The 12409-nt window shown below is 36.1% G+C and overlaps 1 protein-coding gene across 1 annotated transcript in view; it reads right to left on the bottom strand.

Annotated features, from left to right (window-relative positions):
- Window positions 1-11888, bottom strand: part of cfap46 (cilia and flagella associated protein 46) — a 51384-nt gene extending 39496 nt beyond the window's left edge. Inside the window, 9 exon segments of the mRNA XM_015393203.1 lie at window positions 91-203; window positions 335-508; window positions 2650-2744; window positions 5825-5944; window positions 6283-6451; window positions 7204-7268; window positions 8497-8634; window positions 10968-11035; window positions 11879-11888. Coding sequence (XP_015248689.1) covers window positions 91-203; window positions 335-508; window positions 2650-2744; window positions 5825-5944; window positions 6283-6451; window positions 7204-7268; window positions 8497-8634; window positions 10968-11035; window positions 11879-11888 — 952 coding nt within the window.
- Window positions 11889-12409: the final 521 nt, after the last annotated feature.

The following is a 12409-nucleotide window of genomic DNA, read 5'->3' as shown; positions in this document are numbered from 1 at the left end:
CACTATTTTAGTGCTGGATTTGGGCCCCGCCCGACGCTGGTATCGGTGCAACACTAGTTACAGTTGACATTTCTCATGCTGAATGTGTATATTGGACACTTACAAGCTCTCTTGCCAAATTCAGTTGTTTCAAACAGTCAGCAGCTACATTCCGATGCTTCATTTGTAAAGAGAGGAAAGCCAACTCTAGCAGGAAGTCAACCCTGTAAATCCCAGACACAAAAGAGCATAATTTATATTATTCAAAATAGTTAAATGAAATCATCGGAGTCCTTTTTGGTCCAGTAAGCGGGTTTTAAGTATCTGATGTTTAGGAACCCTCTGGATCACAAACCTGTCACAAAGTTGGATGCGTGTTGAGCTCTCTGGATGGCTAGAATTCACAGGAGCACCAGTCAGTTCAGCAGAATCCACAAGAAGAGAGAAAATCTCCTTTAGCTTCACAGCTTCATCCTCTGTTGGGGTTGTCTCATTTACCTCCATCCACCTGTTTCAAACATGAGGAGAGCTGGTCTCTGTACATATGTGCATTAATGTACCATGCAAGTTTCTGTATTTTTATTTATCCTGTAATATACCCACACCATACAGTGTATAAACCTCAGGCAAAAATTACTATATGGTGCATATGCTGAGTAATGCTCTTGACGTTTAGAGATGAAATCAAGCACCATAAGGACATTTGACATGCTGAGGACATGCCTCCAGAGAAGGGTGGGGGTTGGCTATGCACTACACTGGAGCACAACATACGCCAGGCTACTAACCCTTCAATTTGAGCAATTACCATGCTATATTTTAAGCTTTGAGCCAAATTAATCTCATCTTATTTTAGAGAAGAGTTCACCAGCCCAGCTTCCAGGACTAAAGGGCCAAGCTAGATGACTTTTCTATTTTTGTATTTGGGTGAGTTTTCCACTGATTTTGAAAAAGCAGTATTTGCCCACACTGTCAATGTTATTCCTAATCCAAAATACTTTAGTTAAAACATTAGTTTTAAAGTCTGAATAATCATAGTTGAAGATCATTTCTCCATCCTTTCTGTCACTCTTTTCATCGTTAGTTCACTAAGTGTTTCTGATCAAATATCTTCCTTGGCTGCCTTTTATTGTTGGCTACTTCCTTCCTTTTTTGGGTTCCTTATGTAATCTCTGACCATGGTAGAAATGTGTGTATAAATAAACACTTACAGTACACTTTTTTGTTTCAGAATGTTTGTGTGTAAAAATATCCAGACATGCAGTCCACAACTTTAAACTGATTTTAATGTACTCAGTTGTTTTACAAAAATCTGAATGGAAACAGGAGGAGCAAACAGACATTGAGAATACATTGTTGCATCAGCATTTCGCATGTCATGCTGAACTTACTGGACTTCAGCTGTCAATTTCTTTTAGCAGAAGCTTTGATGCTTCTAAAAGAACAAATTAACTCATTGGAGTTTCAGCTGGAATTTTGATGCTGTGAGTTGTTTTTTAGAAAATAACAGAAATGTATTTTCAAGAATCAGTATGGTTTCTACACCAACCACAATCACAAATTGAATAAACTACAAAATGTGACTGTATTGGTTTCCCATTTATATTTAAGTGCAGGATGTGTATAACAGGTTTTGCCAAGATGCTGGCTGAAGTTAACAAAGTTGTAATTACACATACTGAAACATCCTCTGTACCAAAATTAGGCTGAATGCTATTACTGCAAACGTAAAATTAAAGCTTTATTACATTTACAAATGCACTTGGTGGTCTGTCGACACTAAAACTGTTTCATAAGACACACACGATCCCATTGGGGGGAAGCTTGGAAGCTTTGCCAAATGTGAAGTAAAGGGGTTGGCAGCATCATGTTATAGTGACGTTTTACTTTAGGAGAGACTATAGCACTTCACCAACTAAATGGTTATCTAACGGCTCCAACTAGATAATATAGTGAGAAATTGTGGAGAGATAACCAAAGCATTTCTTATATATTTTAAAAAATAATAATATTAAATGAAATACTAAAGAATTGTATGGGAACTTCTAAAACTGAAAAAGTTAGAATCATTCAAAATATTTTAAACATATGTTCTTTGTGGCAATAACACTGCCCCTAAACCAATGTTTAATCTGACATGCTTTTTTATGCAGAGCATGAAAACATTTGATTTCAACTATTTTCAATTCTGACAGTTTGCATCTCATTACAGTCACAAACAGTTTGCTCAAAAGCTTTTAGTTAACAATGGTTCAGGGTTTAAATCCGCAACAAATAAAATGCAAACGACAACATGACTTGTGGTGAAAATGATATCCGGTAATTAGCTAATCCCACAGGATTTTCCAACCGGTTGGAAGTTACAAAGCATATAAAATGCAGCTGCAGAACCATCAACTAATCTTGGCTCTATAGCTTGGTGGGAACATACTCAGAACAACAAACATGTATTTGAAAATAAATCACCTGTCTGCACAATCCTCGTTTAGGTGCTGAAAGAAAATTATTGTAGGAAATGTACTTTTTCTTCTGTACTTCAGCAGCACAACAGTTTTGTTTTCTCTCACTAAAGGAAATTAGCTTTTATAATGGTAGCATTAAAATCCTTTCCAGCAAAGCAGAAGAAAACATTCTGTGAAAATGAAAAAAAAACAAACAAACAATTCTAACCTTTTAATCTCTTGGATCTTGTAAATGACTTTGAGGGTGGTACACTGTTCGCTGGCTTCAAGAAGCAAATCATCCTCTGCCAGCTTATGTCGGACCTAACAAGAAGACATTTTATCAGCAAAATATCTTCTAACGGTAGAGATGGTGGTTAAATGTAAGGTTCTTCATTTAGGTAGAAGTTGTATTGAGATCTGGGAATGTCATGAAATACATAAACTAAACCATAAGTCCCAAATAATGCAGAATAGTTTGAACTACTAACTAACTTGGTCTGGATAAGTACCATTAACAAAACATTGAATAAGAATGTCTCTTTAGTGAACATGTCAAAGCAGTTAAACAGCAGAAAATTGGTCACAAAATTAATTATTTTCTGTTGTGATTATTTAGCACAGTGTATGTGAAAGATGAAACGGAATGCAATTCATCAAAAGCACAAAGGAACAGTTTTAATTGGAAGTACAGAAGCTTTAGATGCAACGCAGCCATATAGAGCTTTGATCTTGGGGTTAAGCTTGAGATTCCCACTAGGAATAAGAACATCTTGGGCCATTTTGTTATTTGGTTTAGCTTTAGTCTTTGAAAAATTAAACTTTAAAGTAGGAAACAGAATGTATAGTTTTACCCATTCATGAAAAAAAATGTTTCATTTTGTACATATGTTTCTCAAATGTACATATAAAAATAGTATCATACAAGAAATAGTATCATAGTAATAGTAAATAGTATGATTAGCTCTGAAAGAGTTATCACAGGCGCCGTAAGTGTATCACAGAGAAGCGATTCGAAGGTTCTCATTTGAAGGAGATTGATTTTGACACGGTGGGGATCTGCAGGCCTTGGAAGATGCTGGTCTTTTAGCAGGATCAAGTTCCCTTGGGTTCTAATCTTGGACTATTGCCAATTGTTGTATGAATGAAGATATATGCAGGCACGTGTGAATGTGTATATGTATCTTTATATGCACTTAACAAATTTATTAGCTGACTTAATGGACTTTTGAAGAAGTATGAACTCACTAATCAGAAAGATTGTTGTTAAGGACTATTGGTATGGAGGACCAACTCTGACATAATTAAAACAAAATATAACCCGAAATGTAGGCAGTAATTTAATCATATAATGAGAAATAAATGTATAAATATATTTAATTAAGCTTATTTATTTATTAAATCATCTTTATAATTGCCTTACTTTTGCCTTATTTAATATCATTATAATTTTCAGCTGTTGTGCTTGTTGTGTATGCTTTTATTTTTTCCATTTCTTCCACCCAATTTATTTCTGCCTGTGCTTTTTCGATTTATATATACATTTCTGCCTCATTATACAAGGGAGATTAAACATGGACTTAGTCCGTTGCAAAGGGCAGATCTAAACTATTTATTGCACATACCGAAGGTTGACTGAAGTGGCTTTTTGTAAGCAGATGCTGGAAGAAAAAAAAACCGTGTTACCAGCACAATTTCTATTGAGTGAGCCCAGGATGGACCACTCAACAGGAGGTTTTGTAAATAATTGTCTTTTTTGCAGTAGAGAACTTTTAAAGATGTGTTATTTAGAGCACATAGTGCAGTACTTTCGTCAGACATCTAGAAAAGACCACGGAGCTGTTTATTTGTTGAGAACTTGGCATTATATGAATCAAGTTGGGGATTATCTTCATGTTGTGCCAACATTCTCATACATGATACCACAGGCTCGATTTTATCTTTTAACCCACCAAATTATGATGTTAATTGTATACTTCTGTCTTGCTTTAAGAAATCTTAAACATCCTTATTTCCCTACAGCTGATCAGAAGAGATGGAGACTGAATTTGCTTCTCCTGTTGAATGCATGCTTCCAAAGCAAATGTTTTAGTTTCTGTTGGGGACAATGGAGGATAACATTCAACTGAATTTGTCCATGTGTGCAGGTAACATCTTAAGTCAGAGCATCCACATGGAAAATAAAGTCAGGAATTTCATCAGTGTTTTCAAATGAAGCTGCTAAATGCCTCAGTTCAGCTAACTATTGATGGTAAGTAGACATTTTTCTTTGAAATGTGGCTGGCCTGGCCTAACCAGCCTATTGGATGAAATGCATACAAAATAGGAAAAGGACTGGCTTAATACATTAATACAGTAAAAAAAAAAAATAGACAGAAAAAAAAAAAAAAAAAGCCTACACAGAAATACATTTAGTTAATGAGCATTTAAAGAATAAACATGAACATTTTAATGATATTAAATACACAATGAATTGAAAGAACAAGCTAATTGAAATTCTATACTATACTTCTTAATACTTCTTAGCTCTATATATTTGATGTATTTTGTCTTCCAATTAATTTTTTTCCTATTCTTTTTTTCCTAGTTTTCATTTTCATATTTATTGATCATTTATTAAATAAAGTTAAAAAAGTATTTGTTGTCAGTTATGTCAGAGTTTGTCCTCTGTATATACTGTAGGAAGGAGAAGGGATGTGATTAAATATGTTTCACTTCTTCATACCCCTTTTTAGGGAACGTAGTTGGTTAATATAGCAGTTATTAATATGGGTAATCTGAAAACGCATTCCCCCCCTACTTTCCCACTTTAAGTTTCCTCCAGCAAATTAGTCTATTACCCACCCTATAATGCATGGGTATCACAGCGGTATTAAAATACAGCAATCGGTTTAAATGATATCTGTTGATCTGTGGTTCGACTCTGTTGCTCATCAGGGAGAGGGATGTGAGGGTAAGATAAAGTTGAATTATTGCATGGAGTTTGATAAAGGATTTGAGGTGCTCATAGGCCATTTTTATTTATTTGACAAGTCCTCGTGTGTAGTTAGAGTTCACCAATGTAAGCACTGATAACGCCGCCATAGTAGATGCTTATGATGGCATTTGACTACTATTAATGTTTTAAATAAAGTGAAATTAAACATCTGAGAGGACTTGATCTGACTTCAATTCTTCACCTTACCATCTGTTTTCCCAATGTCCTCCAAATTGTGCATATGCATGGGTCAGAGTTGGAGTTAGAGGCATGCCCGTTTCCATGCCAACTTAATTTTTGATCATCAAAGGCTGGATTAGATGATTTTATAAGAAGGATTTTTACACATTTTGGGCAGTGTTTTAAATAAAATGGTGGCACTTTTTATCAGTTTGTAAAGTAGGCGCTGTTGCAGTGAAATGCTTACCTGTAATGCATAAAGTCTTGGATAGAGATGTGCACTGTGTGACTTAATAAAGGTTTCTGTGACTTTAGCAAAACTTGCAGCATCCTCCACTTGTCCAGAATCCAAAAGACATTTCACCAACTCTCTGCAGGGAAACAGAGAGCAAACCTTATCATAATATGAGTGTTCTAAAATCCTAATATGTTTTTGACAAATTGTTTTGTCAAACTTTGGGAAAAAAATGCTGCATAACAGCACAGTAACTTGTAACAATCTACTGATGCATCTTGATCAGGCTAGGGTGTTGTATAAGAAGCTTTTGATATCCTTGCATTGGTGTTGCTTGTGGATGGAACATTTCCTTCCATGGACAAAGATGAAACAAAACAAAAAAAAAGACGACAACCATATAAAGTAACTGAGCAGCTTGTGAGTGTAGTCAGATTCAAAAGCAAGTAAGCTGATTAAGGAAAAGTCACTTGCATTGAGAGCTCTGCTCTCCAGCTGTGGTCCTGGTCCCCCACCTCCTCCAAACTTTCCACCACCTGCTTTAAGGAGGGGACTAACTCAGAGCACCGTCCAGGCTGCAGGAGAGGACGCACTGTCCGAAAGTACAGCACAGAAGCATTAAACACCAAAGAGTGGGTACTGTAAGACACAAAAAACATGCAGAGAGATAAACACAACACTGAATTATTCATATGATACACTTGCCACCAATTTCATCTCTTAGTACAACTCAATTCAGACTGAGTGTCAACCATATCTACAGAAGCCTTGCCCTGTGAATTTTTAAATACGAGAGCTTTAAAGATCACCCAATGAGCTACAGAATAGTGGGCCCTAGAAACTCTGTGTGAAATTGGAGACATTTTTGAATTCAAGGAGCTGTGGGGAAAAAAATTCTCTGAACAGGGTGTTTGAGTGCTTCTAATTTATTCATTGGAGAGTGTGCTGTGCATTTGTATGAGCTGGATGCATTAGATATGTATTCCCTTTGGTGTTAATTGGTAATGCTCATTCCTCCCGTTTATTGACAGGCTATGAGTTAATTAGCAAAGAGCTCCAGCAGCGTTTGCTCACAAAGGCTGACCCAAGTCTTTCATAGTCACTAGTAAGGGAACATTTCAATCCTAACTCCTGCTGGTGCAGTTATTTTAACAACCGTCTCTGGTCACAGTTCCTCCTGTTAGTGTTTAAGAGAGCAAAAACGATTAGCGTTAAAAAATAGCTTAGCCTTGTGTTTCAACAGTTTGAAAATTCACACTTTGGAGAAACTATTTATCAGCAGCACAATTAATATTTATTCCAAACAAGAACACAAAAAATGTCCAGCTCTTTCTTAACAACTTACCAGTCATAGAGACTAAAATGTTGAATATTTCTGAGGGGTAGCATACCTTGGTTCTTTCTTTGACATTTCAATTGCTTTAAGAAAGTACGTCACAGCCTCGTTAATATCCTCCTGAAACATAAAACAATTACAATATGAGAAATTGGAAAATGTAATATTATAAAATATAGAATAAATACACTCAAGGTGTCCAACTCCAGTCTTTACCAACCAGTGTCCAGCATGTTTCATTTTGCCCGTCTTTGAACATAACTAATTCAAAAGGCTGAATAATCTTCTTTGTACATCAACAGGTTTTTGGGAGCATATATGCCGTTGAATGAATGAGAAAATATATTAAATTGCAAGACATCTATCCTTAAGAATATATCAAAACTACTTTTTACAACTTATAACAGCAAATATAGCAAAGCTGCTCTCTGCCACTGAACACAGGAGCAGCAGAAGCATCGGATGCATCTGGACACACCTGACTGGAAACACTTCAGGAACATCAAGGATGCTCCTGAAACAGGTCTGACCTTAATCTGTACAAGCATAAAAAATGAAGCAGCAGAAGCTTTTTTGCTGCCAATGCTTTTTTCGCGGCCAGTGTGAACGTGACTAATTAAACAATGACTAAAACGCATCCAGTTTTACATGTCTTTACTGCAAAGCTGGTAATGACTTACCTTGAACGTCATTGCAGTTACATTGCATTGTAACTGCAAACAAAAGGTGGTTAGGCAAGGTAGTGACTCAGGGGGCTGAACACTTTTTATTATTTGTATAAAAAATAAATAAAGCTCTTGTATAATTTTTGATTCTAAAGTTTTATATCACTTGGTGTTGGTCGGTCTTTCGTATAAGATATAGTTATGCTTGTGGTTGAAATATGACCAAAAAGGTCAAGGGGTATAAAGACTTTTGCAATCTGCTGCATGTCAGATAGATATTCAGAAATATAATGATGCTCTGTGCAAATGTTTTTTAGGAAAAATATGAATTGCTATGACAACAAAAAAGAAACGTCAATATTGTACTTGTACTTCAAACTGATGAAGCATAACCTACCATTTTCTACACTTTCAGATTAATGAGTTTGTAAGAATACAATTAGGATTAAGTATTCCCATTAGTAATGCCTATTAGCAACTACCTATTCATAAATGGCTAATTTGGGGGGGGGTTTGTTTGTTTTGAACAAGACATCTTGATTTTGATTGCCTGCAGATAAATTTGTGCTACTGGGAGTTTAACATTTGGTACATCTCTACAGAAACTGTGCTACTCTGGTATAAAAAAACATAGGGTGCACAGACACACATGATTATGTAGAAGTGTAATTGACTGTGCTTACCACTGTTGTAGCAGGAGACACTTGCAGAGACTTTAGTACGCCCTGGTCTAGGAGAGCTTGACACAAAAAATGGTCCTCCTGCAAATTCCCTTCTAAATTCATCTTAAGGCTTTCTGAGCTCATCTCCAAATTTCCCAGCTGAAAAACACAAAGAGAACAAAGCGGGAATACCAAAAAGTATGAAAACCATGTCCATTTAGAAAACTGTTAACAAAAACCATTGTTTATGCTCTTAAGTGTAGAGCCATCCACTAAGTCATGGGTCTTCAACGTTTTCCAGGCCAAGGACCCCAAAACTGATGGTGAGAAGGAGCAAGGACCCCCTAATTATATATGTTGTATGAAATTGTGTTATATCAAACTAGTCCTATAGTCACTCTGTTACAGATGGAGTAATGCAACGAATGTAATTCCGCCCTGGGATTCTTAAAGTATTTCTGATTCTGATTCCTGCTGGTTGGGACAGGCGTTGTGAATGAAACGGTGCCCAGCTTGAAAGAGCTCCTGTGTGTCGCTGAATGTTTGTATTGATGACTGAAAGACATCTTCTGCCTCCATTTATCTACAGTGTGTTGACTTCATGTTAATGTGTATTTAAAGACATTTCAATCAGTGAAAAAATTGCAGGGGGGAATATAAAAAAAAGTCTAATCAACCAAAACTTTCATGACCCCCATGCAGTACCTCCATGGACCCCCTAGGGGTCACGCACCCCCTGTTGAAGACCTCTGCACTAGGTGCTAGAGGTTATCAAATTCTACTGTAATAGTTAATTTAGGGTGACCAAACGTCCGTATTTCCCGGGACATATCCGTATTTCACGTCCTGTCCCGGGCGTCCCGGGTTTTTTTTAGAAAGTGAGGAAATGTCCTGATTTCACTGCGCACAACGCTCAGTGTGACGTAATCCCTGAGCCGCGTCAGTGCGGGCAGCCCTGTTCTTAATCAGAGGCTCTGTTCGAAAACCTAGGACGCATCCTCCAAGGACGCGGTCTACCTAGACTGGATCCTTTGAAGCCCTTGAAAATAAGGAGGCCGGAAGAGTTTTGGCTGTAAATTCGAACAGGTCCTCCCTTCAGCGGGTTTTACCGCCGTAGGCTCTGTTGCTTAGCAACCGTGAAAGTTGACACACAAAGCAGGAAAAGAATGAATACCGAGGTTTTCAAAACTGTTTGTTTATTTATTTATTTTTTAAAAAGTTAAAGTTAACAAAGACTACACTCACAAGAATCCAGAGTGGAATAAAGGTTCCAACCACCGGGAGCAGGAACAAATCAAATCAAATGTAATGATAGAAACCTTAGTCAGTTAAATAACCTGCTGCTGTCATTTTGCACATCTCTGATGTTGCTGCTTTTTTCAAATATCCATTACTGTAAAAATGTCCATAGCTGCATATTGGTTATTAATTCTCCAGTTTTATATTGTTAAAACACTTTACAGAATTTTTTTTTTTTATATTTTAACTCTTCCCTATTATGTTATTCTTATACATTTTTCTAAGGTCCTCATTTGTGTGACCATTTTCAATAATCTTTCTGCTGCTGTAAATTTGCCCATTGTGGGACAATAAAGGGATTTTCTATTCTATTCTATAAAAGGGGTAGAAATATATAAGTAAATCTAAACAATGTATCTACAAAATGTATCTGCAAAATCTCTAATATTCAACAACAAAAAATACTTAGTTAAGCATATTGTGCAAAACAACAATAAAACTAAACTCCTATCAGATTTATAGTTCCTGCAGATTTATTAGAATCTGTCCTTAAATTAAAGCCAGTCATTTAGTCATTTACACAGTAACAGATAAAAACCTTTAGATAAACCAAACATTACCACCACATATCTGACTCAATAACCACTAAAACAACTAGTAACAAGTAACATTTCCTCTCATCCCGGAGCTAATCCCCATGATGAGACATTTGTTCTTTCAATCCCCCCCCCCCCCCCCACTCCAAGGTGTCCTGGTTTTCCCAAATGAAAATATGGTCCCTAGTTAATTTCACAATGCCAATATATGTGTTTATTGTTTTTTTTTTTTTTGCAAAAAGAAATATAAAGGACAAAGTCGGGGGCCAAATGGTTACCAAAAGGGATTAAGGCCTAATAAAATACCACAAATATAAAGTGTAGCTTTAGCATTTAAAAATATTCAAAGCAATGTACATAAATTTAATGTCAATATACTTATGATTAAATACATTACTCTTATGAATTGGAAATAAAATCGAATATCTAACTCCATTTTATAAAGAAGGGGCACAAATTAACACGGTAATTTAGCGTCCGGACTGAGGTTGGCCGTTATCGAACGAAACAAGTAAATATAACTGGTGAATTAATGGAGAGAAACGATAAAACTTTGAAGTAAACGCATTTAAAAAAGCAACTAAAAAATGTGTCGGAAAAAAAATAAAACCTGTGCGTTTTCTTTCTTTCTTTTTTTTTTTTTTTTAGTTAACTTACCAGTTTAATTCCGCTCTTAACGTTTGCAGTTAGCCGTCGCCTTTCCGTTTGTCGTAGTGAAAGCGTTGCTAAGCAACCACAGAACCTGCTTAAACTACGGGATGTGAAAAGGACAAAACTAGCATTATATTTGAACCTTTGACATTGCCTCCTGCATATTCAAAATATACTATATATAGCCAAATATACTTCTTGATTAAATACAAAGGAGTGCAAATATTTACCGGACTCCTGCAACTTTTACGGAGCCCGTAAAGGGACACTGAAATAAAAAGGGAAAACGCTCGTGCGCACCAGATACTGTCTCGTGCTTGTTTCCTGAGATCAGAATATTTCGGACTAACTAAGTTAACTGAAATGGAAATATGTGACATAGTTGAGCTATATTTCCACTTTGGGCTGAAATAAAAAGGCATTGCATTGTTGATCGCCTGACATCTCTGATGTGGTATTTTAGAAAGACACCTGAGGCCAATCTTGGGTATGGAGTGCCAAAGCGGACAAAAGCTGCACGAATCAATTGAGACACATCAAAGAAAAAAGGCAAAGCGGCGTTTGGAAATTTAGTAAGGATGGCTGAGAGTGCATGACACCAGCCAAAAGTCAGCCCTGACTGGACTTTGTTTGGTCAGACATGTACTTTTCAGAAATAATAAAACTGATACGTTTATTAACTACAATTAGTTATAATTTAGACCCCTCTGTTCTGAAAACTGTTTCTAATGGGCACCTGTGAATATGGCAACATGATTTTAATGTTTTTTTTTTTTAGTTACTGTTTAACTTGGTTAATTTGTGGACTGTATTTCAGAATGTTTCAATAAGTTTCAATATTTGTTTTACCAAAACTTTGTTTCCAGTTACTGAGTTTACTTCAGAGTGATAATAGAGAACACCTAGATGTTTCTCACCATAGGTCATCTAGGTCTGATGAGGAGTTTCAAAATGAAAGCCTCTTAAAATTTTTAAAAGTGGTCACTTATATCTAAGTTTCCATGAAGGTAGCTGCGAAGATCCCAGTCAGTTTCCAGTCACTGATTTCAGGTCAGGTTGACAATTGAACACCCCTAATAAATGCTTACAAAATATTAAGTTCTGTTAATATATAAAACTATTTAAATTAAATCACTTGTATTAAAGTTGTTACATTGTATGATATGAATAGCCCACCAGGTAGAGAGAAAGAAAAAATTAGTCATTTCTTGTCCTGGAGAGGGCAGTATAGACACAGGTCCAGTTACTGGAGGAAAAAAAAAAAGGCTTTCTGATCCTTTACAATTCTTGACCACAACTTGTTCTTCTGAAGTGACTGGCAAAGTTTATTTTTTTATTTATTTTTATTTATTTATCTTCATTAAATTCATCTAAAGCCTTTGGATACTATTTTTGATTTGAAAGTGTTAAATGGCCAAAACACCTGTTGACCCAATGGACACCACTTA

The sequence above is a fragment of the Cyprinodon variegatus genome, unplaced genomic scaffold (genome assembly GCF_000732505.1).
Source record: "Cyprinodon variegatus isolate N-32 unplaced genomic scaffold, C_variegatus-1.0 Scaffold630, whole genome shotgun sequence".
Lineage (NCBI taxonomy): Eukaryota > Metazoa > Chordata > Actinopteri > Cyprinodontiformes > Cyprinodontidae > Cyprinodon > Cyprinodon variegatus.
The sequence above is the reverse complement of the archived record's forward strand: the minus strand, read 5'-3'. Positions and strand labels throughout refer to the sequence as shown.